The sequence below is a fragment of the Arvicanthis niloticus genome, chromosome 3 (genome assembly GCF_011762505.2).
Source record: "Arvicanthis niloticus isolate mArvNil1 chromosome 3, mArvNil1.pat.X, whole genome shotgun sequence".
Classification (NCBI taxonomy): Eukaryota; Metazoa; Chordata; class Mammalia; order Rodentia; family Muridae; genus Arvicanthis; species Arvicanthis niloticus.
The window spans coordinates 55,515,841-55,537,892 of record NC_047660.1 but is presented as its reverse complement, the minus strand read 5'-3'; the positions used below and the strand labels follow the sequence as shown (position 1 = coordinate 55,537,892).

Sequence of the window (22,052 nt, the reverse complement as noted above, 5' to 3'; positions counted from 1 at the left end):
CCTGTTCTGCCTTTGAGGTTGTCTTGCTGGGTCTTTCCAGAAAGAGACTAAACAAACAGCTCTTTCCATGTAAAGGTCAGCCTGATGTCCCACAGGTCACGTTGCTGATGGTGGTGACCTTGGACAGCCCATCAGGGGCCTGCACATTGCTGTGGCTTTGGGCTTCAGAGGCCTCCTTCCAGGGCTCTGGGGGAGGTAGGTAACACTGTGCCTGCTGGCCTGATGAACTCAGACTATTAGTCAAAGCTGCGGCTCTCACAGAAAGCCCCAGAATCTTGGAACCCAGTGCCTCCAACCTTCTCACAGCCTCCATAGCTCCCAGCAGCCTAAGGAATACCCAGACAGCATGATCATGCTGACTGAATGTTCTCCAGAGAGGAGGCTGGGCCTAGGCCCCCACTCTTCTATTTCTGTCCATTGGTGATGTCCTCCAGGCTCTTCCTGTGTGCTGGATACTGGTAGGGACTGAGGATCCATGGGAGTGTATAGCTGGACTGGGTCCTGCCCTTGGATCTTAGGACACTACAAGGAAATCAGATCTTAATCTTAGATCACTTGGATCTTAAACAATGCCCAAGTTCATATACATCATCCAGGTGACCTCTTCTGGTCCTTTAACTAAGTTCTCTCATCTCCAAAGGAAGGTCATGATGCTGGACTTATAAAGATAATATAGACAGGATAGGGGGCTGCCATGTGCTGTAGCTCCTAACTGGTGGTGCCAGCCCTCAGAGTATACACCAGGTCCCCTGTTACTGTCACCAAGCACAACTTACAGGTGGTTCTGCATCTATAGCAGGAATGATATGTAGGATAGCCTGAGGTAGGAAGAGAGGTCCCTTCTACCACCCAATGTTGAGTACTGCCCCATGGGCCATTGAACCTTCCTTGGTGTGTGACAGGCCTGATTATGGGTGGCCTAGCCACTGTAGCAGCAGAGATGATAACTAGAACCTCACCTGACTCCAGTTCTGACATACCACCCTTAAGGAGTTGATTTCATAATGATACAGACCCCAAGGGGACAGGCTGGAGTTGGTGGCTTGGAGTGGATTCTTTGATTCCTCCTGGTACCTTGAAGTTAGAGCAACTGCTTGTGTCTGTGACACCAGCCAGCAAGGGAACAATGTGGTTTGCTGTGAGGGGCTCACTAACCTATTGCAAAAGGGAAATGCTTGGTGCCTAAGCTCCTGGTTGTCATGTGCAAGACCCCTGTATCCTGGATAAGTGGGTCTTCAGGTTGACAAGAGGTGTTCCAGGGCCTGATCAGATCTTGGAGCCCCTTGAAGAGTCTGGTTTTGTGTTTGCTTCCAGGTTGGCTGTTTGTAGGTGCTGTGAGGAGAAAAGTAGATGCTTCCTCTGCAGAGCTCAGTCTGCACCCAGATGGCCTGTTCTGTCACATTGGGTCACAGGAAGTCAGGGCCTTCCATAGTCTCCACTCAGCCTCCGTTCAGCATATGTCCAGTGTCTTCCTGGAGCTATATGGTCCCTGATTGACCCACAGTCTCTAGAAAAAAAGCTACAGTAACTATGGGGATGGAGCCTAGAGACCAGCATTTATAGCCTTGTGGATGGAGAAGGGAGGTAGACCTGGGGCACCTGAGCTTTCCTGTTTCTTCCTCTCTTCCCTTCCTGTTTCTCCAGCTTCCCCATCCCTGCTCTGTCTTCTCCCTTCCTTCCTCCTTCCTTCTTTCCCTTCCTCCTCTTTCCCTTTCCACTCCAATTTGACTTTGTGACAGTTCAGATTACAAATGCTTTCACTTTACAGTTGTGTTGTGTGAAATAACTCCACACATGTAACCGTATTTGGAATTTTGAGTTTTGATCTTTTCCAGGGCTGGCAAAGTCAGTTCTACTTAATCTAAATGCTGGGCAGTGGGCAGCGAGCCACAGTGCACAGTCAGCCACAGCCACCAGAGAAACAGCCTGCATTCTGTAATGCACTGTGTTGCTAGGTTGCAAACTCCAGAAGTCAGGTGTATCTGGTGCAGTTTGGCTTATGATACTTTCTGAGAGAGGGAGATGGACTTGGATTGTGAAGTGTTGAGCATCTCTATAATGGCATAGGGATCTGTTGTGCACTGAGACCCTGGTCCCTGCCAGGACAAACCCTCCTTTGGTAAGGCGCACATGGAAACACACTCTCTCTCAGGCCTCTAGCTACAAGGTAAAGTCACTAGGACTCACATACATGTTCCAGGTCTTCCTTGGTACAGCTAGATATGGGGTTGCATCTAGATGGAAAACCCTTGCTTGGCCCCATGAAGTCCAGCAAAACGCCAAGGTCAGGCAATAGGGAGCCAACTGCATGACCAGTAGGTAGGGTGGAGCCCAGTCCCAGGCACTGAAGAGATGCCATTCTAAGAGCTTGGTCTCCAGAGCTAGGAAGCTAAAGCTGGCCAAGCACTGGGTTGGAGTAGGAACTCTGGGACCCTGGGGACTTTGAGGAGGCTAAAGACCAAGCTGGGATCTCAGCCTCCCTCTGAATGAGCCAGATGGGGTCCAAGAGGTGGGCTCTCAAGCAAAACAGTTACTAGGTGAATGTGCAGGCTAGTCATTGCTAAGACCATTCGGTTTGTGTCACTGTCCACCCAGATAGCAAGACGGTCTCCTCTCCAGTGCTGTTTTGGTTTAAAGGGACAGGCCTTTTAGGATGAGACTGGTGCTGGGCCAGGTCCTCTTGATGGTCTAAAGGTCCATACCAATTTATTGCAGATACTGGGGCCCAGAGGTGTGGCAGTGCCCCACAGTAATCTTTCTCTAAGCCATATGGAGTCATCTTCCAGGCCAGTATCTAGGGTTAGGTTTAAAGATTTTGTTCACGAGCAAGTGGAGCTAGACGGCGTGGAGGTGGCAAGCCTCACTTGCACCTTCCAAATATTTTCTTGCCTGTCGGGCCCTTTGCTGTGCTCGGATATGGAGGTATGAGTTCCCCAGCTCTGATCTGTGCTGTAGGCAGGGGACTGTGGACTTGTCCCTGAGAGAGGTGGGAAGGCTCTAACCAGTTGACATCTGGGGACAGACTGTGTGCCATCGCCACTGAAGTGTGAGCTTTACTCCTAGGGGTCCTATCTATTTTACATTCATAATTTAAAATTTTTACATTTTTAAATTGAGAAATGGGCTCTCTATATTGCCTAGGTTCACCCTGAACTCCTGGGCTTAAGCAATCCTCCTGCCTCAGCTTCCCAAGTGCCCAGGACTACTTGGGAGCACATGCCAACATTCTGCTTCCAGAATTAACTAACAGATAAAAACACCATGCAGCTGCCTTGAAGGAGCCCCTCACACAGCTGTCCAGTTCCAAGCTTTATACAGCTCGGTTAACTTCCATACAGTCAGAAAGGCCGCCCTGAAGCCATGGAGCTTCACTTGGGGTTTATACTTTCTCTGCCAATTACATTTTTTTTTTTTATTCACTTGCCCACCATGAAGAAAGAAAAACTATGGTTAAGTTGAAACTAGGAGACAATAACTTTATGTCTCTTCTTATGTCTCATGTGTCCCTTTGCCTATGTTACATCTTTCCTCATCACCTGATCTTACCCTCTCTTGGTCTCTTTTCTGTGCCCACACCTCACCTGTTTACTTATGTGTGTATGTATTGTAGTATAGGACCCACCTATTCAGGAGCATGAGAACATGTGGGGTTTTTTTTCCAATCCCTTAATCTTTGCCTCCATTTTTCTGCAGATTCTGTTGTCTTGCTTCTTAGAGCTGAATCATACTCCATCTCGTGTGGAGCAGGTTTTCATTATGCATTCATTTGTTGATGCGTATCTGGGTTGGTTGTTTCCTTGATGTTTTAAATGGAGCAGCAACAAACAAGGACGTTTGCGCAAAAGAAACCATCATGAGAGCTCACAGCACTGGGGATGCTGTACCTTAGATGGGGCTAGTATCAAAATTGACATTGATTGCAGAGGCGAAACACTGAGGGAGAAACTGAATCAACAAATGGGATAAGAAGGTGAACCGACAGTTTTCAAAAGGAGAAACACAAATGGCCAGTAACGTGAAGCATTCTGTCTGAGTCCCTGGCCATCAAGGAAAGCACATTGAAATTATTCTGAGATACCATCTTGCCCCCTTAGAATGGCTATCACCAAATCTGACACAATTGGAGAAGCTGTGAGGATAAAAGAACTCCTTCACTACTGGTGGGTGTGCAAATTAATATACTTGTGGAAATACACTGAGAGATTCCTCAAAAGGTTAAAAACATTGCTAGCCTATGACCCAGCCAACCTTCTCCTGGGCATGTACTCAAGGAACTCCATGTCTTACCACAGAGATATCTGTGCCTCTTTTTAAAAAAATCTTAACTTGTATGTTGATTTTTGTTAAATTTTAAGAAAGTGACATCTGACACACACCCTCTCTCGCCACCCTTTGCTAAGTCTCTTCCTGATGAGCTTTCATGTTTGTAGTGCTGGTGTGTGTGTGTGTGTGTGTGTGTGTGTGTGTGTGTGTGTGTGCATGTGTGTGTGTGAGAGAGAGAGAGAGACAGACAGACAGACACACAGAGACAGAGAGAGACAGAGACACAGACAGAGAGACACACAGACACAGAAAGAGGGAGAGAAAGAGAAAGGGAGAGAGGGAGGGAGGGAAGGAGAGAGAGAGAGAGAGAGAGAGAGAGAGAGAGAGAGAGAGAGAGAGAGAGAGAGAGTTTCAGTAGTGTTACTTGCACTAGTGTGGGTCTGTGGCTATTTCCTGGGTGAGGGCTGAGGGTAACTTGCCGGTGGTTACAACACTGAAGACAGTGTGGGCTCGAGTTCTTTGGAAGCAAGGGGATTTATGGATGTTTTATCCCAGTCTACAAAGCCTGCCGTTCATTTTCGAGTGTCATGTACAGAGCAGGCTTTAAGAGTTGAAGTCAGCCAGCTTGGCTTCTGTGGTCCCATAGGACTGCTCACATAATGCAGAGCCCACGACTGTCTTTGTTTCTGAAAGTTTCTTAGTTTTATATTGCAGCCTGTGCTATGTTTTAAATCAGTTGTCACATGCGATCAAATAATCACCCTGCATCACTGGGAAGAATTCCTTTTTGCTGTTAAAATCTGTGTTCCTTTGTAGGCAGCCAGCTGGCCTTGCTTGTGTGGTCTGATTCTACACTTCGGTCCATGTTTCTCTCTTTGCCAATATTAACTCAATTACTATATCTTTATCTTAAGTCATAGCCATCAGACATTGAAAGTTCTTTAAATTGGTTTCAGAGTCATTTGGGCTATATTATTTTAGGCCCTCTGTCATCCACATACATCTTATAATATGCTTGTTTATGTTCATCTGCGAAAACAAAAACATGTAAAAGCAACCCTTATTTTCCTGATGTAATTGTCATCTGGGAGGCTCACTCTCTCCAGCTGCTAACCTGGGCCTACTCCTGGAAGCTCCTAGTCTTTGTACAATCTAATCTAGGCCTAGAATGTTTTCAGCCTCTGAGACTTGCTGCTGAATAAGCTCACTCTTTCTAGCTCTTTTTGAACCCTGGCTGACTAGTTCAACTCAGCTGTTCTGGCTCAAACTCTTCTCCAAGCTTAGTGATTCAATCTGGCTTCTTTCTCTGAATTGCTCTGCTTGGCCTCAGACTAACTAAACCTTTTCTAATCTCCTGTCGCCTTCTTATTCTCTGGTTTGTTCTGTCTTTACCTGTGTCTCGCGTGTTCTCTCTTTAATCTGTCTCTGTAAAACTCTCCTGGTAAAACTGCCTCCTTCCCCCTCTGTGTGGCTCTACTCTCCCTCTCAACTCTACTGCACTGCTCTCCACAAATTCTACTGTAATCTTGCACCGTACTCTCTTCCCCTGTACTGTCTCTCCCTTAAGTAGCGTCCCTTTCCTCTCTCTTCTCATGAGAGTTGGACATATCCTATTCTGTTAAATCTTTCTCTGATTTGTCACTTTTTCTGCCACTCAATTAGACATCATTTTTCAAACACAGCTGCTTCCTTCTACAAACTAACTTCACCTTCATCACCTTCAATGTTTGGGATGAAAGATGTGTCCTAAGGATGTGTCTGTATTCCAACCAGAGGGATTAAAGGTGTGTGCTAAGGGCTGAACCACACCTTAACTAGAAACAAGTTCAAATAGCTTGTAACAAAAGCAAACAAACAAACACATACGTACAATGCTGCTAAGATCTTTCTTAGAATCATGTTCAATCTAGTTTGGAGGGATGGCATGGCATAAGAACACTCACTGCTCTTGAAAAAGACTACCGTTCAAATCTGAAGGTGGGGCCACTTGCAGCTGCCTATTCCAAAGGGATCATCTGATACCCTCTTCTGGTCTCTGTAGTCACCCTGCTCTCATGTGTACACACACACACACACACACACACACACACACACGTGCACACATGCACACACAATTAAAAATAATAAATGTTAAGAAAAAGAATTACATTAAGCCTTCAGGTAAGTGGGGATGTGGGCAGTTGCTGCCTCAGTCATACACATGACTGTGGTATGGGTATGACTTTGGTTTCTTCTAACTTCCTTTAACTTCATTATACAAATCTTGCGTGCCTTATTAGATTTACATCTAATAATTTCATTTTTTGAATATATAGATGTAATTTTTATCTTGAACTTTCAGCTGTCCATGAGTTATCTGCAGAAACAGTATTGATTTGTGTCTGTTCACCTTGTTCTATGAGGCCCCACACGTGCATTTGTGCAAGCTGTTAGATCTTCAGCCTAAGCCTCTACCAGCTAGTGATGGGTTACTTTCTCTGGGATCTGTCTGTGTCTTCTTTTTATAGTTCTTTGTCCTGAGCTGGTGAACTGGCTGCTCCTTTCAGCACGAGGTCCAATGAGGGTGAGAGTAGACACCATTGCTTTGCTCCTGGTCTTCAGACAGAAACATTCAGCCTTTACCATTATGTGTGGTGTTAGTTGTGTGGGTTTATTAGTGTCCTGCATCTTCATAAGATTCTGGAAGTTTTGTTCTAGGTTTTGCCTGTTGAGTGTTTTTATAGTAATAGTTGTTGGGTTATGTCAAAGATGTTTTCTGCCTGAGTTAATGTGCTGTGTGGGTTTTACTAATGAGAGTTTGCATTCAGAATTTGAAAATGGAACCAGTCTTCCATGTTAAGATAAACTCTATTTGGCTTTGGTGTATCATGTGTGTGTGTGTGTAATCATATATATGTATCATATACATATGCATGTATTATATTATATAACGGATATATATGTAATATATATGGTATGTAACAATATATTATCTGGATATATAAGATAATATATATTACTGGATTTGACTTGTATTCTAGTCTCATTTATATTGCTATGATAAAGCATTTAACCAAAAACAACTTAGGGGAGGAGCAGGTTTATTTGGCCTACACTTCCAGGTCACAGACCATCACTGAGGGAAGTCAAGACAGGAACTTAGGCCGAAACTTGAAACAGAAGTCATGGAGGAATGCTGCTTGCTGCTCATGGAAAACTAGTCTTCTTATACAGCCCAGCACCACCTGCCTAGGGAATAATTCCACCTACAGTGGCCTACACTAATTAACAATCAAGACAATCTCCACAGCCATGGGGGCTGAAGTCAGACGGGGGTGCACACCCTGGCCAGCAGCCCCCTGCCTGGTGCTCTCCCTTGTTTTCACGGGGACTTTACATTCCAGGCTTTCATAGCCCTTTGTGGGAGGCAAGATGGTGTACATTCATCACTTCAACTTGTCATGGGGCCCTACTTGAGACTAGGTATCTTATAGATAGGAAACCAGGCCTCCAAGGGTAGACAGACTGTAATGATCAGAACAAGATGGACAGTATTTAAGAAGAGACAAATGGTCTGCCTGAGAGCTGTGCAGGTCTGGACTCCAGAACCCTGGGCCCAAAGCCAAAATGCCCAAGTGTGACATTCCGCTCAGCCATTTATGCAGCTGGGTAAACTGAGGAGCACACCTTTGCCTCAGAGCTTCTGTTGGCAATCTGTGAGGTGAGGTGTTGCTGCAGACCCCTTGCAAATGGTTATGGGGATTAAGTGGGTGCATGCTCACAGCTCATTAACTCAAGACAATGGCTCAGAACCATGTCTCTCACTCAAATGCAGGTTATTGTGTGTAAAGTGTGTGCCATACTTTGTACACCGTGAAGCTACACTTGAAAAAACAACGACATAAAGTACTGGCACAGGTTCAGACATTCTCTGATAGGTAAACCTAGGATTGGGGAGGATAACGATAGGGGTTGGGGTAAGGAGGCAGTCTAGGGAAGAGATCGGTTTAGAGGCCACGCGGCCCTTCGGTGTGTAGACAACTGCAATCTCCTGGCTCTTATACTGATCGTTGCCAGATCTGGTGCTCCTAGAGGAGACACAGTGTGACAGGAGGTGACATAAGATGATGAGATAGTAAATCCAGGAACAGCCAGTGGGCGCCTTCTCTCCTGGACTGCCTTCCTGGTTCAAGGCAGTTTTCTAGAACCTGCATGGGAAGGGGAGAACTTGGCACTCACCTTCCTTCAGTTGAGACCCCGGTACAAATTGACCAATACGCACTGCAGCTCGCAGGTAGCCCCTGCATCCAGCACTGCCGCATAGGAGGGCGCAGGCCCTAAGGTATGAGATCACCGGTGTGGCGCCTCCTTTTTGCGACGCTTAGGGTCTGGCGCCACCGTGTGGCCATGGGAGGAAAACACCTACAAGGAGGCGGTCCAAAAAGCTGAAGGGGGATCTCTGATCTCAAGGCTTGGACTACTTCAAGGACTCAGGGGAAAGATGTGGCGTCCTGCCACCTGCTCATTCCCTACAGCTCCTGGGATTGAGAGGGAGGCAAAAACCTATGCATCTCGGTGAAGAATGCGGCATCCCACCTGTTCTGGGAGATGGCCTGATCCATGTCTCTAAGAGCTGTCTACAAGAGCACACTGCTTTCCAAGGCAGAGTCAGAACAGTGGAGTGTAGATTCAGGGACCCCTACACACAGTCTCCCAGAATGATGGAGACAATTCAGTTTAGACTCATCCTGGGGTCCTGGTCTATAAAGTGGGCTAGACTATGTCTGTATCCAGAACTAGTTTATTACAAGCCAGCAAACAAACATTCCTCTGTGACCAACTGGAGACCAAGACTAGAAGATGGAAGCGAGAGTAGCCAGCTGTGTGTGATAGTCCACGGTACTCAGGAAATGGAGCACCAGAAGTTCAAACTTATTTTGTCTACGTAGCAAGTTCAAGACCAGCCTGAGATATATGAGACCCTGTTTCAAAGATCCAGAGCTGGGAAAGGGAGGGAAACGTTTGCACTGTGGGCTGAGTATTTGGCAGTCCCAAGCTCCACTCTCTTTCTCTCTTTGCTCTCACCCCAGGGCAGAGGCCGTGCGTGCAGTGCTGATTACCAGGAAGTGTGACATCCAAACCTAGGTGCTTTGACTTAGGGATAGGTTCTGGCTTTGCTCCTGCCTCTCCAGACGGGGGGGGGGGGGGGTTCTTTCTTCCCCCTGGTACAGGAGGAGTGAAGCAAGTGCTGGCATTGTTCCCCATGATGGCCAGACTTGTTCTGGTACTCACTGCTACAGCACATGGGTCACTTCTGAGCAGAGAGGCAGAGCTGTGGTCTGAGTGTAGCTGAGAGAGGTGGGTCGCAGTTGTCTCCGGTGTGGGTCCCTGCGTCTGAGTAGGGCTGAGTTTGAGTCAGGGAATACTTCTGGCTGATGAGATATGCAGCATCAATGTTCCGCCAGACATGCAGCTCCTCTGCTTCCTGAAGCATCATTCTGGGTTGGCTTCCTCGTCCCCTCCCTCCATTGGGAAGACAGGGGCTCCTCCCAGGGTCCTCCCCTGACCACTTTGATCGTCCTAGTCAGTGGGATCTTCCTAAACTTTGACTCTTCCTTCCTCACTTCCACTTTTTCTTCAATTCCTGTCTCCCTCTCTTCTCTTTTTCTTTTCTCTCTCTTCTCCCCTCTCTCTGTCTCCTGTGTTTTCTTGTCTGTTTTCTCTCTCCTTCTCTCCTTCCTCCTTTCCTGGCTGGACCCACAGGCTCTGCATTCCAGTGTCTGTCCTTCCCAACCCCTTTCCTGGTACCTTGATGTTGTAAATCTACAGAAGTACCCGGAATGTGGCAGCAGCTCACAGGAGGTGCGAGATCATGCTAGAACCCGAGTTTGGTGCTCGGCTTCAGTTTAGCCTCGGCCTCAGTTTCCTCAGTTTTGGAACGGTGATAAGAAGACCTGCTTACAAGGCAGCTGACACACATGGCTAAGGCGTGGCACACCGGAACCTTCCCCAGGCAGCCCCTGATAGAGTCCTGTGCAGTGTTGTCCTGACCTCTCCAAGATATCCAATGAGTATATGGGTCCATCGTTGATCCTGACATACAAAGTCTGCTCACTGCAGAGATGGATCTAGGGAGAATCTGGTGTTAGTTCCTACTTCCCTATTAGGGGGTCCTTTCAGTCTCCATTATGAAGTCTCAGGATCTATGGGGAAGCCTGAAGCTCCTTTTTTTTTTTTTTTTTTTTTTTTTTTTTTTTTTTTTTTTTTTTTTCGGTCCAGCTGGGACTGACCATGGCTGCATGGCTATTGGAGTTCACAGCCTCTGCCCAGTGAGCCATGTCTTGCAGGCCATTGAGCTTTCATTCTTCAAGGTCTGCACACATTCAAGGTCTGCACACAACTGCTCTTCTATAGTGAGGCCCTGCATTTTACAACTAGAGGTAGCAGCACTTTATGGTTTTAAACTGTGTTACAAATAAGTGCCGTCCAGTCTGCTTTTAAACACGGGCTTCTATCTGTGCACCCATCCCTGGATGATGCTCCCCCCCCCCCCCGGCCCCACTGCTGTGAGGACAGTAATTCTCTCATCCATCACTTGTCTTTACTTCTTTGGCTCTAGCATACTTAGGGTCTGCCATTAGATGTTGTGAGCATCTGGTCCTGCCTGGAGTCCTCAGCCCCAGAGAACAGGTTTTCCTAGCCTGCTTCTTCCACAGGTGCTGAACTGGGCAGTGAGATATAGCAAGGTGCCGTCAGCCAGTCCCCACTCACACAGGGCTCCTGTGCTCCAAGGGGAGGCAAGAAAGACAGATGAGAAAAAGGGTCTGAGAGAACAGGCGAGCTGGTGAGATGTTAGAGATGAGGTGAAGCCCTAAGCCCTGAGGAGGGCTGGGGAGATTATTCTGAGCACTGGGGAACCAACTGCAGAGGGGAGAAGCTGCCTGTACTTTAGAACCTTCCAAGGACACTCTGGCTGTCTTGTGAAGAAGGGTTCTCACAGGGCAGGAGTGGGCAGCATGTGTCACTGAGGAGGTGCTGATGTCAGTGCTGTGGAGAGGATAGAGAGGATTGTCCAGCAGACTCGAGTGGGCAGCACCTGAGGACCACTGAGCCTTGGGAGGGTTGTCAGCCCTGTGCCCTGTCTATATGGCTCCAGCTCAGGAATATGTGTCCCTGTGTGTATGGGTCCATTCTTGATTCTGACTGACCGAGCTGTACTTCTGACCCTTGTGTTTGGGCAGGACCCCACCCAGATAAGTCTCCCTATATCCTGGGCCCTTCCTACATCCTGGGCTCCGCCCATAGCTGGACTATTGCTTGCATCCAAGACTGAGGGCTGGGCTTAGTACTGGTGGCAGTGGGGCTCACGTGGGAAGAGTGCCCTCTACACATGTGTGCTCAGTACCCACCGCATGAGGCCCCTCACTGGAGAGGAGGGCCTGGCACACTGAGCCAACATGAACATCACAGTCCTCTGTGCTGACCTGCTAGCCCAGGCTCCCCAACTAGACCTATTTCCTTGGGCTCTTGGAGCTCCTCTCAAGAGTCCCTCTTGAGAGAGGGGTCAGTAGATTTGTGACTGCCTAGGCACATAGCCTCCCTTGTAGTCTCCAGGTCTCCCTGATGTCTATCAGGTACATGCAAATCTTGTTGGCCAATGACCCAGGGCCAATGCTTGATTCTCCATTCAGTCTGTGCAGGGGAGGTTAGGTAGCCTTTCATAGGCCCAGCGGGTCCCTACAGAAGCTTGCCTACATCCTCCCCGTGTGGGTGTGGCCAGCCAGTGAGCAGTACTCAAGAACATCTCAAGCCAGTCTCTTTCCTCTCTAGAGTAACAGAAGTGCCAACTCTACTGGAATGTCTTCCACCTCCACCCTGGTCCTGTACCCCAGGAAGCCCACCGACCCTCAGAGCTCATCTGGAATGCTTAGTTGATGGGCCCGGAACCTCATTTATTCTATGCTTTCATTTCCTATATGTATAAGTGGAGGCCAGGTGGAAAGAACTGGCCTGGGGTCCCCCATTGGGCCAGCTCCCTCCAAGGGCTTTTAAGCCCGGACCCCACCCAAACCCCTGGGGACTTCTGAAGGAGGTTGGGGGATGTCAGTGATAAAAGCTTGGGCTCTAGAAGGCTGGTTGTGCTTCTTCTATACTCCCCCCCCCCAAACCCTACCCACACATGTGGTCTGTCCCATGTTTCCTCACAGGTATATCCGCACCATGTACCTGGGGATTCAGAGCCAGCGGCAGAAGGAACACCAGCGGCGCTTCTACTGGGCTATGATGTATGAATATGCAGATGTCAACATGCTGCGCCTCCTGGAGACCTTTCTGGAGAGCGCCCCCCAACTGGTGCTACAGCTCTGCATAATGATCCAGAAGAACAGTGCAGAGACGCTGCCCTGTGAGTGCCTGCCCACTACTTCCCCAGTACCGCCACCATCACCCCACCCCAGCTGCAGCTGCCTCATTTGCCTACATGGCTGAAGGTCCTGGTTCTAAGTTCAGATGTCCAGACCCAGCCCTCTTGGCATCCCTGCTCCTGGGCCACTAGGTTCATAAGTGTGGGGTTTCCATGTGCCTCTGAGCAGCAGAGCCACCCTGCCTCTAACAGAGTCAGCCTGCCCTTAGTGGTTAAGGGTCCTGGCCCCCCTAATCCACTGTGAGACCCCTCTTGGGGCTTGTTTAGTGCCCTGGTGTTTCTACCTCTGTGGAATGAAGATAATCAGGCCTAAAGATACCATGTGCCCATGAGACTGAATCGTGTCAGGTTTTACTTCTGGTTTGGAGCATTTTAAACTCTGGGGTCTTGCTTCCAGTGTACATAGATATCTCAGCTCATTTGTAAAGACAGGCTAAAGTGGTTGCTGCTCCAATGAGCACACACAAAGGGACTCTGTACTCCTCAATGTGGCCTTGGGTAGTCTCCACCACGGGCCTCAGAAGCCACAAAGCATTGTCTAGAATGCAGGCTTTGTGGTAGGAAGGCTCTTGGGTGCTGGGATGCCAATGTTGTACTGAATTGGTCTTACTTAAGAGTTAATGGCTAGCCTAGCCCACAGAGTACATAGCAGGGAGCCAGGATACACCAGAACAGGGTCTAGGTTGAGAAGGGGCCTGGGGTGGCACACAGAGGGAGAAACAGGATGTTTTGCCTGGGGAGACTTAGGATGTGTGAATACTAAGATTTGAAGGGACAGGGAAGGAAAAAAATGTCATAGATGGCAATGTACCTGCCCCGTCCAGCAGGGCACTGAACAGGGTCCAGGGGGATCACTTGAAAGAGAGAATGGGGGAAACAGGCAAACTCAAAGAACCATGGCTTATCGATAGTCTGATCAAACCACTGATTATAATTTTTTCACACAGGGGTTATATACACATAAAGGCAGGATGTGGGGAAGGGGATGACACAGGAGTATAGGTGTTCTCAGGAGGAGTACAGATATCTTCCAGAACAGGGTATCGGCTGGGTGAAGGTTCAGGGAACAGGCCACTATGACTCTGTCTATGATTCACTTGTTTCTTATCTAAGCTGGTACTATCCATCAAGGCTACCAGCAAAGCTGCTTGTTTACAATATCTTATAGCTATCTGTTTCAGTGTTTTTCCACAGAGACCAAGACTTTGTGTTAGCAGGCTGACTTAGGCCTATTGCTGATTTTAGGCCTTCACTGTATAAGCAAGGCTGCCCCTGACATGTACACATTCAGGGAACTGTCATATGGGTGGGGGATGGGAAATATTCCACCCAGCCACCGAAAGACTGTCTCTGGAGACAGTGGGTGTCTTGTTGCTGGGTGTATTCAAGCAGAGACACTGCTAAAGGATTCAGACCCAAGGAGGTCCTAAGTGCTGAGGTTTGCAGAAGTACTCATGATCTGGGATAACAGGACAGCTGGTGGAGAGGGCCCTCCTCACTTGCCTTGGCTCTCTCTGGCCAGTGGGCCTCTGGTCTCCTGGGCTATCATGATACCCCAGACCCTATGCTGTGTCTTGTCATTTGGTTTTTTTTTTTTTTTTTTTTTTTTTTTTTTTTTTTTTTTTTTTTTTTTACACTGTAGATCCACTTGTTGAAGGACTTCAAGCTTTCCACAGAGCTCCTTGGCCTCTGGCACGGCCTCTGGTTGACTGGGGGATAGCTCATCCTCTGTCTGTGCCATTCACACTGAGAGTACTTAAAAAGATGCTAAGGTGTTCCGACCTCCTTGCTGATGCAAGTTTCCTGCCATCTTGGCAGCCATTCTGGGTTAAGGCGGGTTTGGAAAGCAGCCTAAGGTACTGGGAAAGGCAGGGAGCAGCACACAACTCAAGCTCCACCATGTAGACTTAGGATGTGGGATGATTCTTTTCCCAGCCGTGTTTCTTTATCTCTAGAGTGGAAATAAGAATAGTGTTGGGTGTTGTGAAAATTTGTTGAGCTGTATACATATCTCCACAGCACATTCCCTAGCACCACAGATTGGCATGATTCTGGAAGCTCTTTGACACACGGAAACACACTGCAGAAGCCTGAACCAACTATGGGGCTAGAGGGATTGCCTTAGAGGCAGAGGTCAAAGAAACCCTTTACAGACTTGGGCTGGGTGTCAACAACAAGGGGAGAGACACAGAAATGGCCTTCCAAACTTTGGAAATAGCAAGTCCAAAGGCCCTGAGGTAGGAGAAGCTTTCTCCATGGGAGACCATGGTAATGATGACCAGAAAGTAAGAATACTCAGTGCATCTAGAACTCAACAGTGGAGCAAGGGAAGCAGGGTAGAAGGCAGCATCCAGAGGAAGAGCCTAGTAGGCCCCCCAGAAATACACAGACATCCTGTGCCAGAAACCATGATTTCAGAAATTACATAGCTGAACATTTCCAGGTAGAGATAAGGAAGACAGAACCTTCCCAGGAGTCCCACCAATTAGAAGTTGCCTGTTGCACATGTCCAGTATGGTGAAAACCCCTTAAGACTGAGCTGTGCATGCCCGTCCACCCTCTCAGTCCGCTAGTAGGAAAGACTGGAAGTCCTTGGGTGGGGAAGGTGTTTGAAATGGGGTTGTAGCATGAAGGTAGAATGACCTATGACCCCAGAATGGTACTAGTTGGCATGGCATGGATTGTCCTGCTCAGGGAACACCCCAGAGGCTTGCTTTTTCCCAGGAAAGGTATTTATCAAGTGTTGGGCGCGCCTCCCGTGTCCCCTTTTCACCCGTGGAAGAGAAACACGAGAGGCAGAATTCGGGTATCACCACAGCGAGGCTTTAATCTGTATCAGCAAACGTGGAAAACGCGGAAGGGCCAAAGACAGGAAGAGGCACAGCTTAAATACACCCTAGAGTGACGTATTCACTTCTGATTGGCTGTTCACTCATCACCCAATATTACGCCTCGGGATTGGCCAGTGACTTTGGCGGGCTTTCTGCCTTTGCAGCTGCGCAGTTAATTGTTTACTAGTGGAGGACACGATGTCGGAGCCATCTTGGAATGGCGAATTATACCATCGCTAACAGCGGCTTCCTACAATCAAGAAAACCCAGATAGATTTTGCTTTTTGCTTATTTTAATTTTTGTTTTGTTGAGACAGGGTCTCTTTATGTAGCACTGGCTGACCTGGAACTTACTAGGTAGATCAGTCTGACCATCAGCTTGCTGTGATCCTCCTATTTCTACTTGGCCTTAGTTCTGGCATAGCAAGCATGTGGCATGCCCAGCTAGACTTTGCTATCATGAGTGGCACACTATAACACTTGGTAGGAGTGCTGGAACTCTGCACAGAGGTGAGAGATGCCAACCACTGAAGCGATTGAATCCACTCCCCTTGCTTTATACATGGGAAGACCAAGCATAGAAAGAGAAGTTGCCCAAGGTCACGTAACAAAGAGCATGTAAACAAAGGACTTTCATGCTTCTTGCTGCCCTCAAACAACTATTGTGGCATATAGGGTACCCTCCAAACACTTTGCCTTGCCCAGGAGATTCTCTGTCTCTCTGTCTCTCTCTCTGTCTCTCTGTCTCTGTCTCTGCCTCTCTCTCTCTCTCTCTCTCTCTCTCTCTCTCTCACACACACACACACACACACACAAACACACACACCATCCCACAGACAGTAATCAGGAGGATGGTTCAGCAGGTAAAGGTACTTGATGTACAAACCTAGTGACCTGTGTTCCATCACAGAGGCTCCACCTAAAGGGACTCTAGAAGCTGTCCTTTGTTCTACATATGTGTGCTGTGTCAGGCATGTATATGCACACACACACAAACACACACACAAACACACACACAAACACACATAAACACACACACACTCACAAAAAAAACCCACAGGTGACTCCAGACCAATATATAACAGAATGAGACAAGAAAGACAAAAGACTTTAAGAAAACATGAAACTACACACTGAAGCATTGATATTTCCTTTAAGCAGACATTTGGTCTCAAATACATTTCAGTGTCTTTCTGTCTTAACTATCAACCTCCCTACTACCTTGTTCTTCCCATTTTAAGTCATGGGCTCTGCTTACATCAAAACCCTGGGGAGATGACTCAGTGGGCGAGAGGGCTTGCTGTGCAGGCATGAGGACCCAAACTCCATCTCTAGCTCAGCATGGCCACATGCACCTGTAATATCAGGGCTGTGGGGTAGAGGTGGAGTGGGGGTGGAGACAAGAAGACCACTGAGCTCACTGACCCCTAGCCTAGCTCCAGGCTCAATGAGAGACCCTGTCCCAAGTGAATGAACTGGAGCGTAAATGTAGCAGGGTACCGAACATCCTCCCCTGGTCTTGGGATGCACATACAACACATGTGTACAAACTGCAGAAACATGACCTTTAGCCTCACCTTGGCTTAACATACAGCACAAGCTCTGCTTTCATCCGACCCACCCAGAAAGGCAAGTGCTCACTCCCTCTGCTCTGTCCTGTTAGACTGAGATGCCTATCCTTCCTCTTCAGCTGGCAGCCTGGTGAGTTAGCCTTTCCTCCCTTGATGGGGACACAGAGTGCTACGCAAGAAGCCTCAGTTTCCCCTTCTCTGTCTCCCTGGCCAAACTTCTCCTTAGTGAAAGTTGAGGCTCCTTTGTGCTGGTCTACAGGAGGAAAAAGGCAGAGGCCCAGCTCTCAGCTACTACAGCCATGAAACTAACACTGCATTTCTTTCTTCCTGTATAAGAAGTGTTCTTCAGATTCTGTCTCATCTGGTTCACACAGGCACTGGCTCAAACCCTCTTTAAGTCCAGGACCAAAAAAAGAAAAATGTGTTGGTATAATAAAACACCCGAGGCTGGAAATTCCCAGTAGGATTTATTTTGGGAGGCTTGGTGTCTAGGAATACGGTGCTAACACATGGTGAAGGTCTTCTTGTGACATCATATAGGTGAAGGGATTACAATGTAGGATAGGTTGGGTCTCTCCTCATTATAAATCTTCCCATGATCTCATGGGAGCTTCTTTAGCCTCAAGACTTCACCCAACCCAAATGACCCCCTAAAGGCTCTACTTCCCAAGGCTATTAATACATAAAATTGAAGATGGAGTTTTCAATATGAATTCAAACCATTTGTTCACCACTTGATTAGCATAGAGTGATGCTGGAAAGTGACAGTGACTTGGCCATGGGGGCTGAAGGTCACAGGTCTAAGCTATAGACCAGATCTATACGTTTTCTCCTTTGACTCCTTGGAAGCAATACATATAATTTGTTATTGAAACAACCATCTCATTGCATTGGGCCTTAACTCGCCATGCTGAGTCATGATTGTGTCTGTGCCAGCACTGCGTGACAGGCCTCCAGTGGAGTAATGTCCTCTTCTCCAACTCCTCAATACCGGTCTGCCATTGCCAGGAAACAGCAGTATCACAGACAAGTAGCACAGAAGTCTGCCATGGAGAATCTCAACTCCCCGGCTGCCCACTGCATCCTGTCTTGGTCTCTGCTAGGGAAAGAGAGATGTAAAGTTCTGTTGTCCTCTCTGGCCACCTCTTCCTGTGTCACCAGAATGGAGAGACAGAGCAAAGGCATGCCTCTAGCCAGACATGGCCACTGTTGTGTCCCCAGGATGGCCTCTCTCCCACACCTTTTCCATTCTCTCTGGAGGCCATTCCATGAAGATTCTGCTTGATGTCCACACGCAGGATCCCCTGGCCCTGAAACCCCAGCTCTCCACGCTTCAAGCTCCTTTTTGTCTAAAGTCACAATGAAGTCTCTGTCTGTGCTGTTACACAGAATGTGCAGCAGTTAGGAACTGGGATCTCCTGTGTCCCCTACCTCAGTGTAGCCCTTTCAGCTCTGGTTACCCTTGACAACTGAGGAAAAGGGAGGAGACTTAAGAAAACTCACAAGAAAAGCAAACCAAATCTGTCTTGTGAAAATAAGTGCATGTAAACTGGTCTTTGACTGTTTCAAAGTGTTCGTGTGTAAGACACCGTGAAGACTCACCAGCCTAGGCTTCCTGATCCAGCCCGGGAGTCAAGGTGGCTTCTGGGAGAAGCTGCAGAGGGCAGCAAGTTCAGAAACATGAGCATCAACTACAACTGAACCTTCATCCCTCCCCTGGGAAGTAACAACCACCCACTGTATACCTCGCATGATGTGACACCTAGGGGCAGATACATTAAGAATCAAAACAGACTCTTCCCACCCCATTCCCTCATGAAGTCTGAGTGTCATATAAACAAGTGATAAGCAAATATTTAATTTTCTCTCCTAGAGAGTGTTGGGGGTAGTGAAGCCAGGAAGGGATGGGAAAGGCAGCAGAGCTTCTTGCAGCTTTTAGTGGAGTTGTGAAGGACGCTTCATGAGGTCAGTAGGTCACCTTGGAGCCCAGAAGTACAAAGGAGAGAGCCTCAGCAAATATGGGAAAATGTGTTATAGAATTTAGGAGAATCTGGAGCCGAGGCCTGAGGTCAAGCGGGCTTCCAGTATCTTTAATGAAGTTGAGACCTTAACAGCAAAGACCCAAAAGAATGGGGTCACCTCAGTGTATATTCCTAGCACCACAGGGTCCTTATGGGGCAGGTGGGAAGCTGTGCTTGCACAGATCAGCTCTGTGGTGGAAATCTGCAGAGAGAAGACAAGAAATACTCCAGCTGAAGTCCACTGGACTGGCCACTGGGAGGGGTGCCCGGTAGACTCTCAGCAATCCTTTGGGCATCAGCCATGGGGAGGAAGGCAGCAGGGACTCCCAAAGTATCTCTGCACTTGGCCATCTCTGATGCTGAGGAAAGGGAAGTGGCGAAGTCTTCAAGGGTGGGCGGTGGTACTACTCAGCTGTGAGGTACTACTGAGCTGATGTGTGATGCACACGTCAGATGCAGGAATTCTCAGCCATGCGACACAGTCCTGGAGAGAACTGCAGTGTCATAAGCTTCCGAAGAGTCTTCCCAGGGGAAGATTCCGAGGAAGCATCTCAGTGTCCTGGGACCAGGGCTTCCTGCTGCCAAGCACTCTGAGCTGGTTCCTACTTGTCTCCTGGGTGGGCTGGAGGCTGTCACCTAGAAGAAAGGTTCTGTCCCCTGTGAGACTAACGCTGCTTAGCACCTGTCCTCATGGAGCTGTGGCCCTCGGCAGGGGCCAGGGGGAGTCCTTCCATCACTCCCTCTCAATGGTCCCTTGCGAACTGCAGCCAACCCCTCCTACCCCCAGGAGTTTGGGGAGGAGTGGGTGACACTTAAGCCCCTGATACCAATGAAGTTCCCATTGCAATGGCTGATGTTAACACTATGCCATCAAAGGCATGCCTGATTATTTCATAACTCCTGGTGTCAAGGACTTAGGTCCCAGAGCAAAAATAGTTCCCAGCTTCTTTCCAAGCTGTGTTCCCACCTTTCTGGATCAGGAATAATGTTCTCTGCAGTTATCTGCTCATGGAGGATGCCAAGGGGATGAAGACTTTCCAGTACTGGATTCAGGGTACCATAATGGGCAAAGCAGGGAGGTCTCTGCTCTCTGAGGGCTCACATTCTAGTGGATACAGGCAAAAATAAATAGGCACATGAATATAATTTCAAGAACATAAGGAATATATATATATATATATATATATATATATATAACATATGCTTACACTCTTTATAAGCATTCTATCTATATTTAGTTTGTATATTTATGCATGCTATATATGTGTGTGTATGTATATAGAAATTATATATATATGTACACACAGCTATATAAAAGCAAAGATTCATTATTCATTGCATATTCAAAGCCTGTATTTTTATCCCTGACTCACAAGTGATAAATTGAGTCTTAGTAGCTTCATTGTCCAAGATTATAAGGCTGTTCCCAAGCTAGATGTCTTGTGGCAGAGCCCATGCTCCTTCCAGAACATCATTTATGTTCCATTCAAATGTTTGGGAGCCACGGGGTATTGGGCAGCCTAATTCTTTGCTCAGTGAGAAGAGGTTTATTAGACCGGGCGGGGGGAGGGGTGTGCACATGAAGGGCGCCTGCTTCATGTGTTCCAGCCAGCCAGAGCTCGGCACCCGCAAGCCCTGTGCCATGCAGCTGAGTGACTGACCTTTGTTTTAGAGTCTCTGAGGCAGAGGCTTGCCTTTATCCAGCTGGCTGCAGAGATGGTGTTTTGATATTCCTGATGACATTTTAGGAGGAAGGATCCAGGGAAATGTGCATCTGGCTCTTCTGCGAGTCCTTTAAGTGCTGTTATTTGACCTTCAAGCTTCTTGTGGGGAAAGTGCTCCCTCCCTGAGGTGCACCGAGCTCCCAGAAGAGCTCCATGGGTGTTTCCCACCCCCTCCAGCTTTGTGGTATCCAGAGGAGAAACACAATGGAGGATGTGTGGCTAAGACAGGGCCATGGCTCTCTCCCAGGAGCTTTATTGGTTTTTGCCTATTTGGCTTGAGGCAGCTTGAAGATGGAAGGGTTTGTTCTGGCTCACAGTTTGAGGACACACAGTCTGTCACGGTGGGGAAGGCACAGAGGCAGAAGTGTGTGGGACTGCATCTGCTGTCAGGAAGTAGAGATGAGTTCTGATGATCAACTCACTTTCTCCTTTTTGTTCAGTCTGGGACTCCAGCCCATAAAATGGTGCTGCTCACACTTAGCATGGGCCTTCCCATGTCAGTTAACTATAATTAGAAACTCTCTCACAGACATGTGCACTGGCCTGCTTCCTTGGTGATTGTGAGTCTCATCAAGTTGATAATCAAGATGGCTACCAAGATAAAAAAGAAAAGAAAAAGAAAGATCCCTTGACATGGTGGCGTATGCCTTTAATCTCAGCACCTGGGAGGCGAAGTAAGTGGTGTGTATAGTGAGTTCCAGGACAGCCAGGACTATGTATACACTCTGTCCCAAAAACAAACAAAATTACCATCAGAGGAAACTGCCACTCTTCATCAGAGCCAAGAGACAATCTGTCCTGCCCCAGTGTCCCTGCATCCACACCCATGGACCCCTTTCAAGGGTAGCCACCCATTTCTGGTGCCAGGTGCCATTTGTTTGACTTTTACAGAACATGGAAAGGTATGGGAAAGTGCTAGCACCAGATTGTAACCTTGGTGTGATTAGGTCTCAGGGCAGATGATTCATCTCTAGGGGCTGCCTTGTTCAGTGCAGGATGCTCGGCAACCTCCCATTCTTTACCTATTGAGTACCAGCAATACCTGTACCCTGAGCTGTAAAAACCAAAAATGTTCCCCAGACACTACCTGACACCCGATGTGGGTCAAAATCACCCCATTTGGGGATAACTGTCTGGCTATTAGTGAGTGATGGTAAATGCTGGCTGAATATGGTTGGTCAAGGTGTCTGTCTCCTAACCTTGAACCTACAGCTGACATATTCTATGCAAAATGGCCTTTG

At 47.9% G+C, this 22,052-nt stretch overlaps 1 protein-coding gene across 1 annotated transcript in view; it reads left to right on the top strand.

Annotated features, from left to right (window-relative positions):
• Xkr6 (XK related 6) overlaps nucleotides 1–22,052 on the top strand; it is a 201,626-nt gene that overhangs the window by 167,343 nt on the left and 12,231 nt on the right. The window contains exon 2 of the mRNA XM_034499209.2: nucleotides 12,450–12,646. Within this exon, the coding sequence (XP_034355100.1) occupies nucleotides 12,450–12,646 (197 nt within the window). The remainder of the gene's footprint in view (nucleotides 1–12,449; nucleotides 12,647–22,052) is intronic.